Source organism: Mustelus asterias, chromosome 2 (genome assembly GCF_964213995.1).
Source record: "Mustelus asterias chromosome 2, sMusAst1.hap1.1, whole genome shotgun sequence".
In the NCBI taxonomy this organism is placed as follows: Eukaryota; Metazoa; Chordata; class Chondrichthyes; order Carcharhiniformes; family Triakidae; genus Mustelus; species Mustelus asterias.
The window spans coordinates 74,135,569-74,154,562 of NC_135802.1; the positions used below are offsets into that span (position 1 = coordinate 74,135,569).

General features: G+C 42.1%; 1 protein-coding gene across 5 annotated transcripts in view; it reads left to right on the forward strand.

Annotated features, from left to right (window-relative positions):
- invs (inversin) overlaps window positions 1–18,994 on the forward strand; it is a 241,063-nt gene that overhangs the window by 129,398 nt on the left and 92,671 nt on the right. For all 5 annotated transcript variants that reach the window (XM_078237213.1, XM_078237241.1, XM_078237206.1 and 2 more), the window contains exons 10-11: window positions 5,724–5,879; window positions 15,264–15,493. In XM_078237213.1, coding sequence (XP_078093339.1) covers window positions 5,724–5,879; window positions 15,264–15,493 — 386 coding nt within the window. The remainder of the gene's footprint in view (window positions 1–5,723; window positions 5,880–15,263; window positions 15,494–18,994) is intronic.

The window sequence follows — 18,994 nt, forward strand, 5'->3', positions numbered from 1 at the left end:
ATGAATTACTTTACTTTAAAGCTTTCTGTTTACAAAAATCTTCTGTCACTATAATATTCATTGCTTCTTTGCAGTGTATAGTGGGTGAGTGGAAATGTATTTGTCATAGTTTGGCAGGGGGGTCATGAGGGACCATAAGGGGTGGGGGGCGGCAGCATACTTTGGCATGGGAGCATACGGAGGACCTTTTGAACTTCCCTTCGTGCAGACTTGGATCATGACTCCCTGAGGTGCCATGAACCACTATCATTGGAAACCTGGCCCATCTCCATGAAAATTGAGGAGGAATTGTATATCTGCATATCTCTGGAACGGAGCTGGCCACATTGGGAGTACAGCACTCGAACCTGCCTGCCCTCTTAAAGACTCTGTTGAAAATTGGAAACTTGGGGAATGGGGTCGTGAATCCTGGAATTGGGTATCAATTGCCATTTTAAAAGAGCTCCCAAGTGATCTTGATTTACAAGAACTAGAGGACACAGCCTCAAAATAAGGGGGAGTCAGTTTAGGACAAAGTTGAGGAGGAACTTCTTCTCTCCGAGAGTAGTGAATCTCTGGAATTCTCTGCCCATTGAAGCAGTGGAGGCTACCTCGTTAAATATGTTTAAGTCACAGGTAGATAGATTTCTGATCAACAAGGGAATTAAGGGTTATGGGGAGCGGGCGGGTAAGTAGAACTAAACCACTATCAGATCAGCCATGATCTTATTGAATGGCGGGGCAGGCTCAAGGGGCTAGATGGCCTACTCCTGCTCCTATTTCTTATGTTCTTGTATTCTTATTTGGTGAATATCCTGGCCTACATTTCCGTTAGGGAAACATTAGGATGCTCCCTTTGGTAACCACAGGCAACAACATAGTTGGTGCATCGGGTGGCTTCAGCTTCTTTCAGGAAAAAATGGTGCAGTACTGCAATTAGGATGTGTTCGTTGCTAGCGTTGTCTAGCATTGCTTAGCTCCATGGTGACAAATGGATATTGTGGCATAAGAAATTCAATCCATCTATCTATCCATAGACGCTGACAGTGCTGAAAGCTTTTCATTGTGTTGGTTAATGGTGAAAGTGAAATTCCTCCTCCTTAGTGTAGGAAACAAGTAGCACATTTGCAGAAGCCAATCCACACTGCTGTCGTCAGTTACTGGACATGACGGTAGCTGAGTTAGCTGTGCAAACAAAGCCTTTTTTGTATTTGCTTGGCCTGAGAATCCCCTTGGTCACTGTGACTCCATCATTGAAAATCTGGATTACAAGACGACTTGTGTACTTGGAGTGGGAAACAAGCAAATAACATCAGAATGACTTATAGCGGAAAAAGCAGGCCATGCTGACACAGCAGCTCTTTATTGTTGCGTTGTTGTTAGCATCGTATATGCGACTTGTTTAACAGATTGACGGCATCTATTTCATAAGCAGAGGAGCAGAAACCAGAATTGCGAGTTCAAGAAGGGTCAGAACTTGGCAGTTAAAGACTGAATGAGCCAAATCTTCTGAACAGCAGGGGATTGCTTACCTAATTCTTTACTTCTTAACAGCTACAGAGCCTTTTGAACAGTTAGACATAAATCCTCAGCTGATTGCTGAACGCTTGGTTGCAATGCTTCATTCTTTATCATGATGACACAGACAGTGAATGCTCAGGCAGTAAAAAAGGTTTTAAAAATTACCTACAAAGTTACTGAACAGATGTATTTAGGCTCCCCTGTAGAGCACTAAAGCATGTTATCTTTGTCTTTCATAAACTATAAACAAATCATGTTTGAACAAATATTAACAAGTTAAATCCCACGTACACAGAAAATGTAGTGGAATAGGTGTTACTGCATGTAAGAGAATATTTACCCATTGTGCACGAGAGTGGTAGAGCACCGGGTTATGCATGTAGCCCATCTTACAGCTTAACTCAGCACAGCACTAATCTCAGTTTTGTTCAGGGAGCCGGATAGCTGGAAGAAAATATGTCACTTCTGCTTTTATGCCAAGATGTGGAGATGCCGGCGTTGGACTGGGGTAAACACAGTAAGAAGTTTAACAACACCGGGTTAAAGTCCAACAGGTTTATTTGGTAGCAAAAGCCACACAAGCTTTCGGAGCTCTAAGCCCCTTCTTCAGGTGAGTGGGAATTCTGTTCACAAACAGAGCTTATAAAGACACAGACTCAATTTACATGAATAATGGTTGGAATGCGAATACTTACAAATAATCAAGTCTTTAAGAAACAAAACAATGTGAGTGGAGAGAGCATCAAGACAGGCTAAAAAGATGTGTATTGTCTCCAGACAAGACAGCCAGTGAAACTCTGCAGGTCCACGCAACTGTGGGAGTTACAAATAGTGTGACATGAACCCAATATCCCGGTTGAGGCCGTCCTCGTGTGTGCGGAACTTGGCTATCAGTTTCTGCTCAGCGACTCTGCGCTGTCGTGTGTCGCGAAGGCCGCCTTGGAGAACGCTTACCCGAATATCAGAGGCCGAATGCCCGTGACCGCTGAAGTGCTCTCGACAATCACCAGGCAAGACTGTTCTCTTCCTGTTGGGGAGCACTTCAGCGGTCACGGGCATTCGGCCTCTGATATTCGGGTAAGCGTTCTCCAAGGCGGCCTTCGCGACACACGACAGCGCAGAGTCGCTGAGCAGAAACTGATAGCCAAGTTCCGCACACACGAGGACAGCCTCAACCGGGATATTGGGTTCATGTCACACTATTTGTAACTCCCACAGTTGCGTGGACCTGCAGAGTTTCACTGGCTGTCTTGTCTGGAGACAAGACACATCTTTTAAGCCTGTCTTGATGCTCTCTCCACTCACATTGTTTTGTTTCTTAAAGACTTGATTATTTGTAAGTATTCGCATTCCAACCGTTATTCATGTAAATTGAGTCTGTGTCTTTATAAGCTCTGTTTGTGAACAGAATTCCCACTCACCTGAAGAAGGGGCTTAGAGCTCCGAAAGCTTGTGTGGCTTTTGCTACCAAATAAACCTGTTGGACTTTAACCTGGTGTTGTTAAACTTCTTACTGTTTATGCCAAGAGGCATAGTTAGAGGTACCTGGGGGCTAGCCATATAGTTGCAGAATAACAGAATGGTTACAACCCAGAAGGAGATTTTGGCCCATTTTGTTGTGATGTTAGTGTGTCTTTAAGAAATGTTTTTTTTTAAATCATGTTGTCTGCAGTTTGTAAGCAGGCCTTTTGGTTTCATTGTGGCGCCGACTGCCTGCTTGGATGTCTTTTTATTGCTGCTTCAATGGTTTAAATGGGGTTTTGTTTATTATTACTCTGGGCCTCAGGTACTTTCTGGGATTTGTTTTATGACCCTGCATTGTTAGGGGAGAGAATGATTGACAGGTCAGGTGACAGTAGTTCGTTCTTTTTTAGTTTTGAGCTGCTGTTTTAATTTAGACGATGTTTGGACATCAAACTGAAAAGCAGTATTTCTATTTTTCTCTCCCTGCTATTGGAAATTCTGCTGGTTAGCTAAAAGCAGGTATCCTTGCCTTCCTGGAGTGAAAATTCTGATGTTAGTGGTTTGATAGCTAGTAACTAGAGTCTCCCCCCTCTCCCTGGTGTTTTGGGAAGCTGTTCTGACTTCAAGCTTGTCTGTGTGTTTAGCAAGAGAACTGTAGCATCCAACCAAAGAACTAAGTTCCAGCATCACGTGAACATTCGTATTTTCTGTGCTAAACCTGTGGCAAGGGTTTTGTTTATGGGATTTGTTTGGTTGGAATGGTATTTAGCTATTAAAGTTTATATAATGTCATGGTTGTTTTTTTTGTTTGTAATTGGTAAAAGTTATGCTAATTTTCTTTCTGTACATGTTAACTGTATTCTTAAATAAACTTTGTTTCCTCAAAGCTCCCCAGTGGGTCAGTTGAATCAAACCTGAAGTGAAAAATCTCATGCTTACCTTAGCCAAATTCAAATAGCAAAACTTATGATCCAGGCGGACTTCATAAAACACTTTGGAGTTTCTGATCTGAATTATAACACTGTCTGTGTTGATTGTCTGAGGAGCAATTCACCCCTGTGCCTCCTCTCTGTAGCCCTCCAAATTCTTTCTTTCCAGCTAATTCAATTTATTCTTGAATCCCTCATTTGAACCAGCCGCCACCACACTCCTGGGAAGTACTTTCCAGATCCTAACCACTTTGTGTGAGGAAATATTTCCACATGCCACCATTAATTCATTTGTCAATTATATTAAATCTGTGCCATCTTGTTCTTAATCCTTTTACCAATAGGAACTATTTTTCCCTACACTGTCTAGTCCCCCAATGATTTGGAATACCTCATTTCAAATCTCATCTTGGCCTTCTCCTCCAGGAAAGTCAGTCCCAGTGTCTCCAGCCCCAGTGTCTCCAGTCTATCTAGGCAACAAAGTTCCTCATCCCTGGAACCATTGTTATGATGTTTTTCTGCACTGTGTCTAATGCCTTCGTCTCCAGTTGAGGCTTAACCAGTGTTTTATACAAGTTTAACATAACTCTGCCCTTAAAAGTAAAGCCTAGGAAGCTGCTTGCTTTATTAGTCACTCTCTCAACCTACCCTATCACTTTCAATGACTTTTGTACCCCCGTCCCTTGTACATCACCTCACACTTCTCGGTTTTAAATTCCACCTGACATTTGTCTGCTTATTCTGCCAGCCCATCTATGTTGCATTGCAGCTGATTAGTTTCAGATTTTAATTGATTTTTGGTGGTTGTGTCTTAAGATACTTTGGCCTCAAGTCTAGAATTCTCTCCATAAAGCTCTCCAGCCCTCTTCTTCCTTTTCCTCCTTTAAGACATTCCTTGAAGCCATGATCATATTGAATAGCGGAGCAGCTCGAATGACCTACTACTCCTCCTATTGCCCATGTTTCTATGGCTCTCTCTTTGAACAAACTTTTATTCATCAACCTTAATATTACATGGCTCGGTCTCAGATTTTGCTTTATAATGCACCTTGGGATGTTTTATTTTGTTTAAGGTGCTACATGAATACAAATGGTTTTTGTCGATTTTTAACCATACATATTTCCTTTGATTCATATTATTGGCCTTTCATGTCCTCCATGTCTACACGAATGCAGCTGTGAAACGAACATCAACAAAGCAACCCCACCAAGTGTTTATATTTGAATAAAATGGTTTATTCTGTCTCTTGTTGCCCTGAGAAGGTGACAGTGAGCCACCTTCTTGAGTTGCTGCAGTGGAGCAGTTTGATACAACTGAGTGTCTAACCAGGTCATTTCAGAGGGCATTTATGAGTCAACAATTTTGGCATGGGCCTGGATTCATTTATAAGATAGACCAAGTAAAGAAAGTAGGTTTCCATTCCCACATGACCTACCAGTTGGCTCCTTTAATGATTGCCTTTTACTGATAGCAGCTTAATTCCAGATTTTTGAAACTGAATTCAGATTCTCAGACTACCATGATTATATTTAAACTTTTGTTGTCTGGGCCATGTCTAGACCTCTGAATTGTTCCAGTAACATAACAACCAGACCACCATGCCCATGAAGAATATTAATGAATTTAATTCAATCTTGACTTTTCTTTGAAGAAATCTGCATGCACATTTGAAGTACCGTACTTGATAAAGTTTACTGATTATGAATTAAAATTTTCTTTGTTGTAAAGATAAGAAATTCAATCCCTATGTGTGTATTGTTTAAATGAAGTGTCAGAATGTCCATTTGAAAATAGTTGATTTCAATACTTTTTTCTTTCTGTGCATCTAGCTCTACATGCTGCAGTCCTCTCTGGTCACGTCAGCACAGTGAAGTTACTGTTGAAATATGGGGCACAGGTAGATGCCATGGATGTGATGAAACACACACCCCTTTTCCGGGCTTGTGAGATGGGCCATAAAGAAGTGATCCAGACACTCATTGAAGGTTAGATTTTGCTATGATGCCAATAGATGCCAATGATTTCTTAAAAATAGAAAAAATCCCTACGAAGCTGACAGAAAACCACTGGGCAAGAATTCAAATTTTAAAACATTTACAGTAACAAACCGACTAGAATCAGCATAATTCAAACATTAATTAACAGGTGAAGGGCATTTCAAACAAAAAGTTAAGAACATAGAACAGCACAGCACAGAACAGGCCCTTCGGCCCATGATGTTGTGCCGAGCTTTATCTGAAACCAAGATCAAGCTATCCCACTCCCTATCATCCTGGTGTGCTCCATGTGCCTATCCAATAACCGCTTAAATGTTCCTAAAGTGTCTGACTCCACTATCACTGCAGGCAGTCCATTCCACACCCCAACCACTCTCTGCGTAAAGAACCTACCTCTGATATCCTTCCTATATCTCCCACCATGAACCCTATAGTTATGCCCCCTTGTACTAGCCCCATCCACCCGAGGAAATAGTCTTTGAACGTTCACTCTATCTATCCCCTTCATCATTTTATAAACCTCTATTAAGTCTCCCCTCAGCCTCCTCCGCTCCAGAGAGAACAGCCCAAGCTCCCTCAACCTTTCCTCATAAGACCTACCCTCCAAACCGGGCAGCATCCTGGTAAATCTCCTCTGCACAAGTTAAGTTTCAGTATATGGGACCACTCTGCCTCTATTTTGTAAGATTGCTTACTTCCCATCCAATTTTCTTTTTGGCTGAGTGGTATTCACCAGCAACTGCATTCCATCCCCAAGTCCCAAGATATGATTACAAGGTGCATGCTGATAAAGACCTCGTTCACTCAGGTCATGATAGTCCTGACAGAAGCAATGGGTCTTTTCCAATCCACAATCCCTTGCCCTTTCTGTCTTCCACTCTGTCCTTTCCAACTGGATAACACATACAGTAATACAATCTCTGCTCTATTCTCAGAGGTCTGCTTCAACAACAGGATCTGTTTATCTGTTTGAAGTCTGCTGATCCCCAATGCTATTAGTTTTCTATTTACCCGTTGCTTCTTAACTTTTCATCCCTATGGCATTTCTTTGAACCTGATGATGTCATTATCAAGGCGGGGCGGCAATTTTCCCCCAAAAAGTTCTAAGTGCTGAATTCACGGGAAAACTGGTGCAAATCACGATTGTTTTTTTCAGTGCAACTTCACACTTGAATCTCCCACACTCTGTGTAATGCTGAGGTCATAATCGTGAATATCATTAAAAACTTGGCGTGGCGGGGCCTATTCACACTGGAGGCTGACTATTCCGGGCATCTGCACATGTGCAGTGTCCCTTATCTGTCAGCCTGCAGTTTGCTGGTCAGCTCGATCGCTGGCCAGCCTGGGACCCTCGCAGTACTGCCCCCTCCACCCCACCCCTCGCCCGATCACAGCCCCCACGACCATTCCTGGGCCAACCTCAACCCCCCTCTGGTCCCAGAGTGCCTCGATCTCCAGCCTCACGTCCCAGCAGTGATGACCTCCCCAGGCCGCTCTAATCACTGGCCTCCCACCCGCCCTGACCGATCCCCATGCAGAGTTGCGGCGGGATCTCCCACTCCTAGGCCCTGCCCCCTTGGCACTGCCCCATGCCTGGTGGGCAGTGCCAAGGTGCTCCCTGGGCGTGGGCACTTTGCTCCTTGGGCAGCGTCGGGGACACAGGCTGGCACTGCCATGGTGCCCATGCCCAGGGGGCACCACTGCCCTCACCACCTGACCCCCTGGGGGCCCGATTGCCCCCACCCTTTCATTCCAGTGGGGTCGTCCCGCTACTTCCCCGAAAGTGGAGAGCTAGTCTGAACCCCGCCGGAGTGAAATTGTACTGGCGGGGTGGGAGATGCTCGCGGGCCCAGAGACTTCTGTCCCGGGCCCACTAATCACATTTAAAATAGATATAAATGACTTACCCGCCGGTTTCCAGCGTGGTCTTGACCACACCGGATATACGGTGCTTGGAGATGCGTGCACGATGGGGACACATGCATGAATCCCATGAAACAGCCCATACGTGATTCTCCTGGCCCGCCGCACTAAACACTTAGCGCGGCGCAATGGGAGAATCATCCCCTAGGTCTTGAACTTGTTCAAGGCAGATTTTGACATTCAACTACAGTAGCTTATATTTATAAAACACATTTAATGTTCTAAGACGCTTTGAGTTGGAGGTCAAATTGAGCAGGAATAGAATGGCTTAGTTCGGCTTTTCAAAGTGAGATGAGGTGTTACAAGGGAGGACATTCCAGAGAGATGTGTCACTGAATGTGGAGCAAATGGAGGTTGGAAGTTCAAATTGTGAGCTCAGATATATGTGGCTGGAGGAGAGTGCAACAATGTGAAGTATTGAAATGAAGTAGGGCATTGGGAGCCAATGGAAGTTGGCAAGATTAGAGCAATAAAGGAGCTGAGCTTTGTGTAGCATAGAGGACAGACAAGAAAGATCTGATTGAGCAGAGTTTGTGGAGGTTGGAATTTGGAAGGCCAGTGAAGAATACATATTACAAGTTCACTTAATCAGGGATACTTATTCACTCTTACCATGGATCATTGATGTTAGCTGGACCAATGGTAAATAAATAAATCCTCGGTTTAACACCTCATTCGATTGAAGACAGTTCCAAGAACATGTTACTGTCTTATTATTTGCCCTGGACTGTCTGCCTAGATTATGATCTGGAATTTGCAGTTGTAATAATGGTAAAACTGTCCCCATTCTCTGTCATTATTCTGCAAAACTGAGAGCAACTTCTGGCATCCCCATAGGGCACTTGTGGAAATCTCAAAATTGCTCTCTGATTTCCTGCTCCTCCGTGTGATATTGAAGTCTCATATATGGCTACCAATCGGAGATCGCTGAATTGATGTGAACTTTTTATGCTATTATTCGTGTTGTAAGAACTGCTTTAAAAAGTTATGTCCTGTTGAATGAGGTCTAGCTGGGTTGTTTAGTTTACAACCTCTGGCTTTCAAAAACTCATTTAATATTTGTTAAACATCAAATTTCTCCACTCCATTATGAAAATTTCATTGACATTTTGTTTGATATTTTACCCGCTATCTTAATCCCAGATGCATGTCCCAATTTTTTTTTCACTTTCTGGAAAATTATAAAATGCTGCTCATTCTTTCCCAGTTTGCTGTCCATGGAAATTCATCCATCTGATTGATCGTTTAGCCTGCTTGATGGCATCACAGTTGCCATACACCAGAAATTCCCTATAGCTAATATTTGTGAAAAGTGAAACCCACATCACACTTACCAGATCTTTGTGGACAGTTGTCTTTGCAATCACAGGTGAATTTTGTTACTTTACTGCTGACCTCAAAATCTGGGCCTAAGTGTTCAAACCTCTGGTAGTGGATTAAGGTTGCTTATCCAAAGGTGCAATACAATTAACTGAGATAAACTGACATGAATAAGCTATAATTACCCATAATATATCAATTTCACTCTCCGTTTCTTGAAAAAACAGGTTTTCTGTTATGTGCAAGTTTAATATGCATTTTGGATTGTATGTACAAATAAAGTAAATGTGCTAACTGGTTTTGTCCTGTAAGTAACTAAGTATGTAATGATGGTTTATTAGTGCAGTTTCTGAGGTAATGGGCTGGAAATGACACGATGATTACATGGTTCCATGGGCAATGAGATGTTTATTACGGTAATTCAAAAAGATTTATGAACAGTATTATGGCATTTTATTTAAGAGTTAAGTACGCACCATAGAATGTTGAAGGAACCATAGAGAAAATTCCAGAGCCTTCGATCACAATTTTTCAAAAGTCTTTTATATGAAAGCTATGACAGAGGACTGGAAGGCTTTCTCTGTTCCAAATGGGAAAAAAGGCATCTATCAACCTAATCATGATGATGGATACAATTCTGAATGCTGTGATGTAGGATAACATTAATTCTTACCTAGGAAAGCACGACTTAATTAAGGACAGCCAACCCCTATGTGTAAGATACTTGTATGGTAGTAAAAGCAATATAGCAACATGGATAAGAAGGAAGCTAAATGATAGAAAGCAGTGTGTTGTGGTTAATTAATGATTTTCTTAACTGCAGAATGGTCCCAAAACATCAGGACCAATATACTTCATGTAAATGACCTGTGCCCTAGCCACCTCCAACACGACTCGCTACTATTTTCCCCTACCACCACCACCCCATCTAAACCCCCACCCCTTCCAACATAGGGCTGGGAAAATTCAGCCCACTATGTCTATGTTGTCTATCTAATATTCTCCTTCTCTCTGACCCTGCATGAACTGAACATCAGCATTTAGTGTTGATTCCTCATGTACACCACCATGGGAGATTTGTACATACAAAAGTACAATGTGTTTAACATATGTTAGACTGAATTTAATGTCAGCAATGGGCATTTCATCCACTGGCTGGAGAACTGGTGGGAGTCCTGTGTCACCTCCTTTGGGGAAGGCGTGCTGTATTAAAGTGGTCAATGTCAGCCCTTTCCTGGGATTAGAGATCCTGGGGTGTAAATCACACTCATCAAGAGCTTCTCGCCTTACAGAATCTGGCAGCTGTCCAATGCCACTGCAAGTGGTGGCAGCTGCCTACAGTTCACTCACTAGAGGCTCAGGGAGTTGTGGGATGGGAATCATGGAAGGAGGGAAAGGCCAGGGGATGGCTTTCAGCCGCTTAACCCCTTCCTGATGCAGGGTCCCTTAATCAGACATTGAGGAATGAGGAACCCACTCAGCAGTCCACAAGCAAAGGCAGCAGGACAGGTAGTTAGGAAGACATATGGGATTCTTGCCTTTATTAGCCAAGACATAGAATATAAGTTCAGGGAGGCTGTGATGGAACTGTATAAAATGCTTATTAGGCCATGTGATTCCATTAGAAAGGGTGTAGAGGTGATTAACATGAAGTTGCCTGGGCTGGAGCTTACAGCTATGAAGAGAGACTGTGGTTGTTCTCCTTAGTCATGATGTGGAGATGCTGGCGTTGGACTGGGGTAAGCACAGTAAGAAGTCTCACAACACCAGGTTAAAGTCCAACAGGCTTATTTGGTAGCAAATACCATAAGCTTTCGGAGCACAGCTCCTTCGTCAGATGGAGTGGATATCTGTTCTCCAACAGTGCACAGACACAGAATCAAGTTACAGAATATTAATTAGAATGCAAATCTCTACAGCCAGCCAGGTCTTAAAGGTACAGACAATGTGGGTGGAAGGAGCATTCAACACAGGTTAAAGAGATGTGTATTGTCTCCAGACAGAACAGCTAGTGAGATTCTGCAAGATCAGGGGGAAAGCTGTGGGGGTTACTGATAATGTGACATAAATCCAACATCCCGGTTTAGGCCGTCCTCATGTGTGCGGAACTTGGCTATCAGTTTCTGCTCAGCGACTCTGCGCTGTCGTGTGTCGTGAAGGCCGCCTTGGAGAACGCTTACCTGAAGATCCAAGGCTGAATGCCCGTGACTGCTGAAGTGCTCCCCCACAGGAAGAGAACAGTCTTGCCTGGTGATTGTCGAGCGGTGTTCATTCATCCGTTGTCGTAGCGTCTGCATGGTTTCCCAATGTACCATGCCTCGGGACATCCTTTCCTGCAGCGTATCAGGTAGACAACGTTGGCCGAGTTGCAAGAGTAGGTACCGTGTACCTGGTAGATGGTGTTCTCACGTGAGATGATGACATCCGTGTTGATGATCCGGCACGTCTTGCAGAGGTTGCTGTGGCAGGGTTGTGTGGTGTCGTGGTCACTGTTCTCCTGAAGGCTGGGTAATTTGCTGTGGACAATGGTCTGTTTGAGGTTGCGTGGTTGTTTGAAGGCAACCCCAAGGCCATCCCCACACCCCCACTTCTTGCCTTCAAACAACCACGCAACCTCAAACAGACCATTGTTTGGGGGGGGGGGGGGGGGAGCCATTCCCTGCTTCATACCCTACATTCCCTAAGGCAATGCCATGACAAATCAGAGTCAACTTGCCTTCGTTCAATTTAAACAAAAGCTTGGCAGTTAACTGTTCCCTGATGTACTCTGCGTGACAACATCTCTACCAATCAAAATCCATTTGCCAACCAATAAGCACCATCTTCTCATGCAGTTTAAATTGTTGTTCACTTTGCAATTTGACATTCTTGTGAATCTGTCCTGATGAGTTCAAGATGAAATGCTTTGATAGCACGTCTCCTTTTTTCAGCAATACTCAAGTTCTGTACTATCAAATGACTAATTTTCTTATCTTGTCCCTTTTCACATTTCCCTGCACCAAGATACTGTGTCCAAAATTATTGGACACAAGATCTACTCCTGGACTTCTGCCACTGTGATTCTGTATCAGTCTCTAAGAGGTGTAGGACAGCAGCCAGACATAATCTAGCTCACATTATTCCCTTTTCCCCATCATGCAAAGGTGTCTGGCCTCTGTTCACCATTTTCCTTAATATCATGGTTTAGATTAAAACATTATTATTGTGATGGAATCCATGGTTTCAAAGTTTGTATTTTTGAGATAGACTGTGGTTGAAAAGAGAAACTGAAAAGGAAACCAACCCTTTCAACGAACACTGAAACTGAGATTGGAAATCAAAACCTCCGGGGAGACTGAAACTGCTTGAAACCATATAAAAGATGACACAGCCATCAGAGCCAGTCATTGATCCTAGTGGTGCAGTACAGGCAGGCTGAAGAAGATGGAGGCTAGATCCAAAAGCTGAGAATAGGCAAAAATACAGTATCTTCTGTTACTTGAAGTTAACACCGATGTACCTGTGCTATTCAGACTTTGATAAGCAGAGTTGAGGAGGTTTTGCAGTCGTGTGCCACATTTAGTGAAGACCATGCCCGTGGAACTTGGGTTTTTTAAAGTTTGTTTATTTATTAGTCACAAGTAGGCTTACATTAACACTGCAATGAAGTTACTGTGAAAATTATCTAGTCGCCACACTCCAGCGCCTGTTCAGGTACACTGAGGGAGAATTTAGCATGGCCAATCCGCCTAATGTGCACATCTTTGGAGTGTGGACGGAAACCGGAGCACCCGGAGGAAACCCACACCGACACGGGGCGAACGGGGTTGGTTGTGCAGTTCCCTCAGCTGGAGATCAGGCTACATCTTCGAATAAGGGGAGCTGATATTCTTTGAGAGGATGACAGAGTTTTGAAGGATTTGGGACTAAGATTAATGACCTATTAGCTTAGTGGGCTGCCGAATGAATTTGTAAGATCTGTCTTAGTTGTGTTAGCCATTGATTATGTCATTTATAGTTTATAATCAGCAGCAATTTGCCGATTGAATGCATGTTTAACTTGGGTGGATTCTGGGTTTTAAAGTGTAGGTCGTTACCAAAGGTAGTTTTTAGTGTTTGACAATTGTACAGTAAAAATTATTTTGTTTTAAATTGCGCAAACTTGTGGTTTCATTCTTCCAATAAATAACTGGGATTTTGGATTTTTTTTTAAATTACTGGTCTCGACGGAGATCATAATACTGTGTAGAATTCTAATCCCCGAGGACCTGTAAAATAGTGAATTATGTTCCAGTATGTACATTGCATTATCATGCCCTGCTCACAACCACACACCCCGACCCTGACCCCCCGCCACCACACCATTATCACTAACAGCTCACTGCCGCAAATTGAAAGCAATAACCAAATGAAGTGGTTTACATAAGAGGTAGGAGTAGGCCATTTGACCCATTCAGCCTGCTCCATCACTCAATAAGATCATGGCTGATCCACCTGAACTCCACCTTTCTGCCTGCCGCCCATGACTGTTGACTCATTGTCAATCAAAAATCTGTATGACTCAGTCTTGGATTTATTCAATGATTTGCCCTCCACAGCTCATTGGGCAAGAGAATTCCAAATACTAATTACCTCCGAGAGAAGAAATTGCTTTCTCATTTGGAGATCTTCCATTATGAAACAAAATGGATAACAAATTGTATAATCAATACTCTCAATTTGTGACTGTGAACTGCTATAAATCATATCAAACTATGAGAAAGATTCCACTTGTTGATCAGGAACAGAATATATCTAATCCAACATTATATCTAGAGATGGAAATTAAAAGATTTTCTTTAATGTAGCGAGTTGTTATTGTAAGGGGGAAAATCATAATAGGTTAGTAAAGATTTTTAAAACATTAGACATTAAGACATTGACAGAACTACCAGCATTGAGTTAAATGACTCAAAAACAGACTTATAAGCTAACAAGAAAGCAGTTTACACATACATGAAATACAGTAAGAGATTTAAACAAAATGATTATGATTTAAAAACGTGTAGCTGATATTTTGAATGTATTCTATTTTTAAAAATCATTGTTCACTTTAGCCAAAGGCAAATTGGCAGCTTCATGGTAAAGGGCATTAGGACAAAGCCATATTCTAAGGGAATACTGAACCCTTGGAAATATGTTAGATTTTATCAGCAGAGTTTCTAATAGAAAGAACATTCAGAACACTTAATCAAACTTCATGAATAGGGTTTATTCACTGTCCAGATAAGTTGGATGCATGTTCAGATGTGAAGTCATGTGGGATTTGCAAGTAACTTCGTTGCAGTGTTAATGTCAGCCTATTTGTGACTAATAAATAAACTTAATCTGGTTTGGCAGTGACCTGTAGGGGAACTTATAGGAACGTTCACTTTGAACTTTGTGGCTAGCGTCTGAGGTTACTAGGCAACAGAGGAAGTGGGGTTAGCCAAGACAGAGTTAGCGTCCAGATTCTAAGGACTAATGGAATACAATTATGCCAGAGGGTAAGCTGTGATTGGCTAAAGTATATGATGGGTATTATTGTTGTTTTATGTATATTGAGGATGATTGATTTAAAGCTAATGAAAGGCAGGAGTAATTGATAAATCTGTAATTGATCTGTTTTGAATTCTATACAATTCACTGGGGAGGTCCAGCTGTTCCATCTCGGGAGCTGCCCTGATCTTTTGATGATTTCTCCTGGTGGCCGCTGGTCAAAATAAAGGTTATGTCTTTAAACTGAGACACTGGCTTCATGAGCCTTGTATTGTCTGAAACATTATGATCTAGAATACAGTAAAAGGTGGTGAAATCAGATTTATAATAACCTTTGAAAGAGAATTGGATATGAACTTGAAAATGAAAAAATTGCAGGCCTTTGGGGGGGGGGAAAGAACAAGAATATGAGGTTAGCTGGATGGATCTTTCAAAGAGCCAGCACAAAATAGGCTGATTGGCTGCCACCTTGTTGTATGTTTCAATAGTACAAATAATACTGATCATATAACAAATTAATGCACCCTGATCCCTGTCAATGTAATAATTGGGATTAAAGGTTAGAATTTATTCAGTCTATATTATTTTAAATATTAAGATGTTCCTCTAAACAGTTTAATTGTAATATTACAGGTGGTGCAAGAGTTGATTTGATTGACCAAGATGGCCATAGTCCTTTGCACTGGGCTGCCCTCGGGGGAAATGCAGATGTGTGTCAGATCCTGATTCAGAATCTGATCAACCCCAATGTGCAGGATTATGCTGGAAGAACGCCTTTGCAGTGTGCGGCATATGGAGGATACATCAACTGTATGGCAGTGCTCATGGAAAATAAAGCAGATCCCAATATTCAAGACAAAGAGGTATTCTATCAAATACATTGTTAAAGAGAATGCTGTTGACCAACGCGGTTTTTTAAAAAAGCTTTCCTGAATCCTCAGACATCTGTGATATAGTGGAATTCTGTTCTGTAAAGAGCTCATTTATTTACAAATCACTTCTTGCATTTGCTAGTTTATTAATGATATAGCATATGTACCCATGAAATGATAACCTGACTTTGAACGTTAGTGGAGATCCATTACTGTAGGACATGGGTTCTCTGGTGCAATATTTTCTGCAGTGGAAATGTATTACTTTCCTGCAAGAGGAATATTCAGCAAATCATAATTGTGGTTGCTTGAATAGAGAAGGAAAAAAACATTTTCCTTCAAAAATTAAGGGAAGGTAAAATTAACAGCAATGCTTTAAACTTGAGACCAAACTCAGGCTGGGATTTTTACTAGGCAGCAACATGTTCTGGTGCAGACAACATCTTGAGCATTTTCACTTCATATGGATGACTTATGAATGCCATCCAAATCCTGAAAATAACATTGAAACTGTTCCAGAACTTCTTCAAATGATTTACGGATTAGTACTAGTCTCTTCAATTATCTTTAACTAATGAGATTTGTGCCTCCTGTAACCATCACCATAGATGTGGAGATGTCGGCGTTGGACTGGGGTAGGCACAGTGAGAAGTCTCACAACACCAGGTTAAAGTCCAACAGGTTTATTTGGAATCACGAGCTTTTGGAGTGCTGATGAAGGAGCAGCGTGCCAAAAGCTTGTGATTCCAAATAAACCTGTTGGACTTTAACCTGGTGTTGTGAGACTTCTTACTGTGCATCATCATAGATTTATAGAACAGTTACAGCACAGAAGGAGGCCATTTAGTCTGTCATGCACATGCCGGTTCTCTGCAAGAGCAACCTGCCTCATTTCACTTCTGAAGAAGAGTCATTTAACTCAAAACAAGAACTCTGTTTCTCTCTTCACAGATGCTGCCAGACTTGCTGAGTTTTTCCAGCACTTTTTATTTTTATTTCACCCAGTCCCACTCCCTTGCCTTTTCTCTGTAGCCCTGCATTTTATTTTCTGTTCAGATAATCATCCAATTTTCTTTTGCTGGACTCAGTTGAATCTGCCTCCACCTCCACCGGGGCGGCACGGTAGCACAGTGGTTAGCACTGCTGCTTCACAGCTCCAGGGACCTGGGTTCAATTCCCGGCTTGGGTCACTGTCTGTGTGGAGTTTGCACATTCTCCTCGTGTCTGCGTGGGTTTCCTCCAGGTGCTCTGGTTTCCTCCCACAGTCCAAAGATGTGCGGGTTAGGTTGATTGGCCATGCTAAAAATTGCCCCTTAGTGTCCTGAGATGCGTAGGTGAGAGGGATTAGTGGGTAAATATGGAGGGATATGGGAGTAGGGCCTGGGTGGGATTGTGGTCGTTTCAGACTCGATGGGCCGAATGGCCTGTTTCTGCACTGTAGGGTTTCTATGATTTCTATGATATTATCAGGCCATTATGGACATTATTTTTCTAGATCCTTTTGTAAATGGCCTGATAAAAATCTCGGGTGCATTGGGAATAACCTGAGAAGAAAATTGACTTTTGGATATATTCTCATAGTTAGGGAATCCCGAGGAGCTGACAGCGAGGACGGGATTTTACAGCCTCACTCGACCCGAGACCGGAAAATCCCGCCTGAGATCAATGTCATTTCCATTGTTCGCCCCTCGTCCCCTCCGATTCCGTGGTGGGCGGGACAGTAGAATTCTGGCTCTAGTTATTTTGTTCACCCAATTTTCCATTGTAATATCCAGCCACCACTGGAAGTACTGCTCTGTAACATAAAGATTCATTTAAATTAAATGGCAATAATGTAGTGACTTCATATGTCCCAGTTTCTATCATTACCACTTCATTAATACTAAGCGTACGTTATACCTAACATAGGCTGGGCTGAAGGGGAAGGGCAGCTTAAAAATCCCAGAGCTACTGTAGACAGCTTGAAATACACAACAGGTGCACCAACAAGGAAACTTAGATTATTGATTCATCATTAAAGACTGAATCTTAGAGATGCCTTATACAGCATGTGATTAGAATTTGGAATGCACTGAAAAGGTGGTCGAAAGAGATTCAATTGTAGCTTTTAAAAAGGAATTGAATAAATAGATATAGGAGAAAAAATTGAAGCAATTTAGGGGAAAGTGAGATTGCTCTTTGAAATGCCAGTACTGACTTGATGGGCTGAATGACCTCGAGGAAAACCCATAAATATTTAATAAATGACATAAAGAGCAAGAGGATTTCTAAGGAAAGAGTTGGGCCTTAAGGTAACCTGTGTGTGGAAGATGTAGATATTGTTCTTAATGAATACTTTGCCTTGAATACTTGCACAAAAGAAGGGGACAATGCAGTCATTATAATTAAGGAAGAAAAGTGTTGAATATTGGAGGGGATAAACATAGTGCTAGAAGAAATATTACGTATCTTTGAAAGTAAGCAAATAACCACGTCCAGATGAAATGTATCAAAGCTCATTAAGGGAAGCAAGGGGGAAAATACTGATGTCTCTGACAATCATCTTTCAGTCCTCTCTTGTTAAAGACATAGCGCTGGAGGACTGCTAATCTTTCAAAAGGGAGAAAGGTGTGGACTAAGTAAGTACAGGCCAGTCAGTCTAACCTCAGTTGTCGAAAATAATTGGAAAATATCCTAAGTGACGGTGTTAGAATTAATTTAGAAAAGCATGGATTAATCAAGGACATTCAGCATGGATTTATTAAGAGAAGGTTGCGCCTGACTAACTTGATTAAAATTTTTGAAGAGGTAACGAGGGTCAGTGAGGATAGTACATTTTATGTGGTCCACATAGATTTTAGCAAAGCTGAAAGGACCCACATGGCAGATTGGTTAGAAAAGTAAAAGCCCACAAGATCCAAGGGAAAGTGACAAAATTGGCTCAGTGGCAGGAAGCAAAGGATAATAGTCGATTGGTATCTTTGTGACTGGAAGGCTATTTCCAGTGGACTGATCAGATAGGCAAAAAAAAGTGCTAAATGCATGGAAAAATGTGAGGTAATGCATTTGGGGAGAGCAAATAAGCCATGAAAGTGCACAATAAATGTTAATAGTTGGTTGGTGGTACAGAACTTGAGTATTGCTAAAGAAAAGAATTTTGTTGCAGCTACTTGTCTTGCACTCGTCAGGACAATTGCAAGAATACCAATGTCAGGGGAAACAGCAACTTTATACCATATGAAGTAGGCCATTTTCCAAAAGCCATATTTTTATTATCTCATCAATATTCACCTCATTAAACATATTCATTTATTGGACTGATTGGCACCATTCGTAACGTGCCCACAATGCAGAGGGGAACACCCGAATGGACATTCGTTTAAATCCCCCTCTGCACAGCTGAGAGACCTTTAATTTCAAAGCCGACAAAAGATCCTTATTCTGCCCAGCAACAGCACGAAGCTGCATTTTAAACCGGCCTTTTTGGCCAGAAGATCGGGATATCTGCGAGTC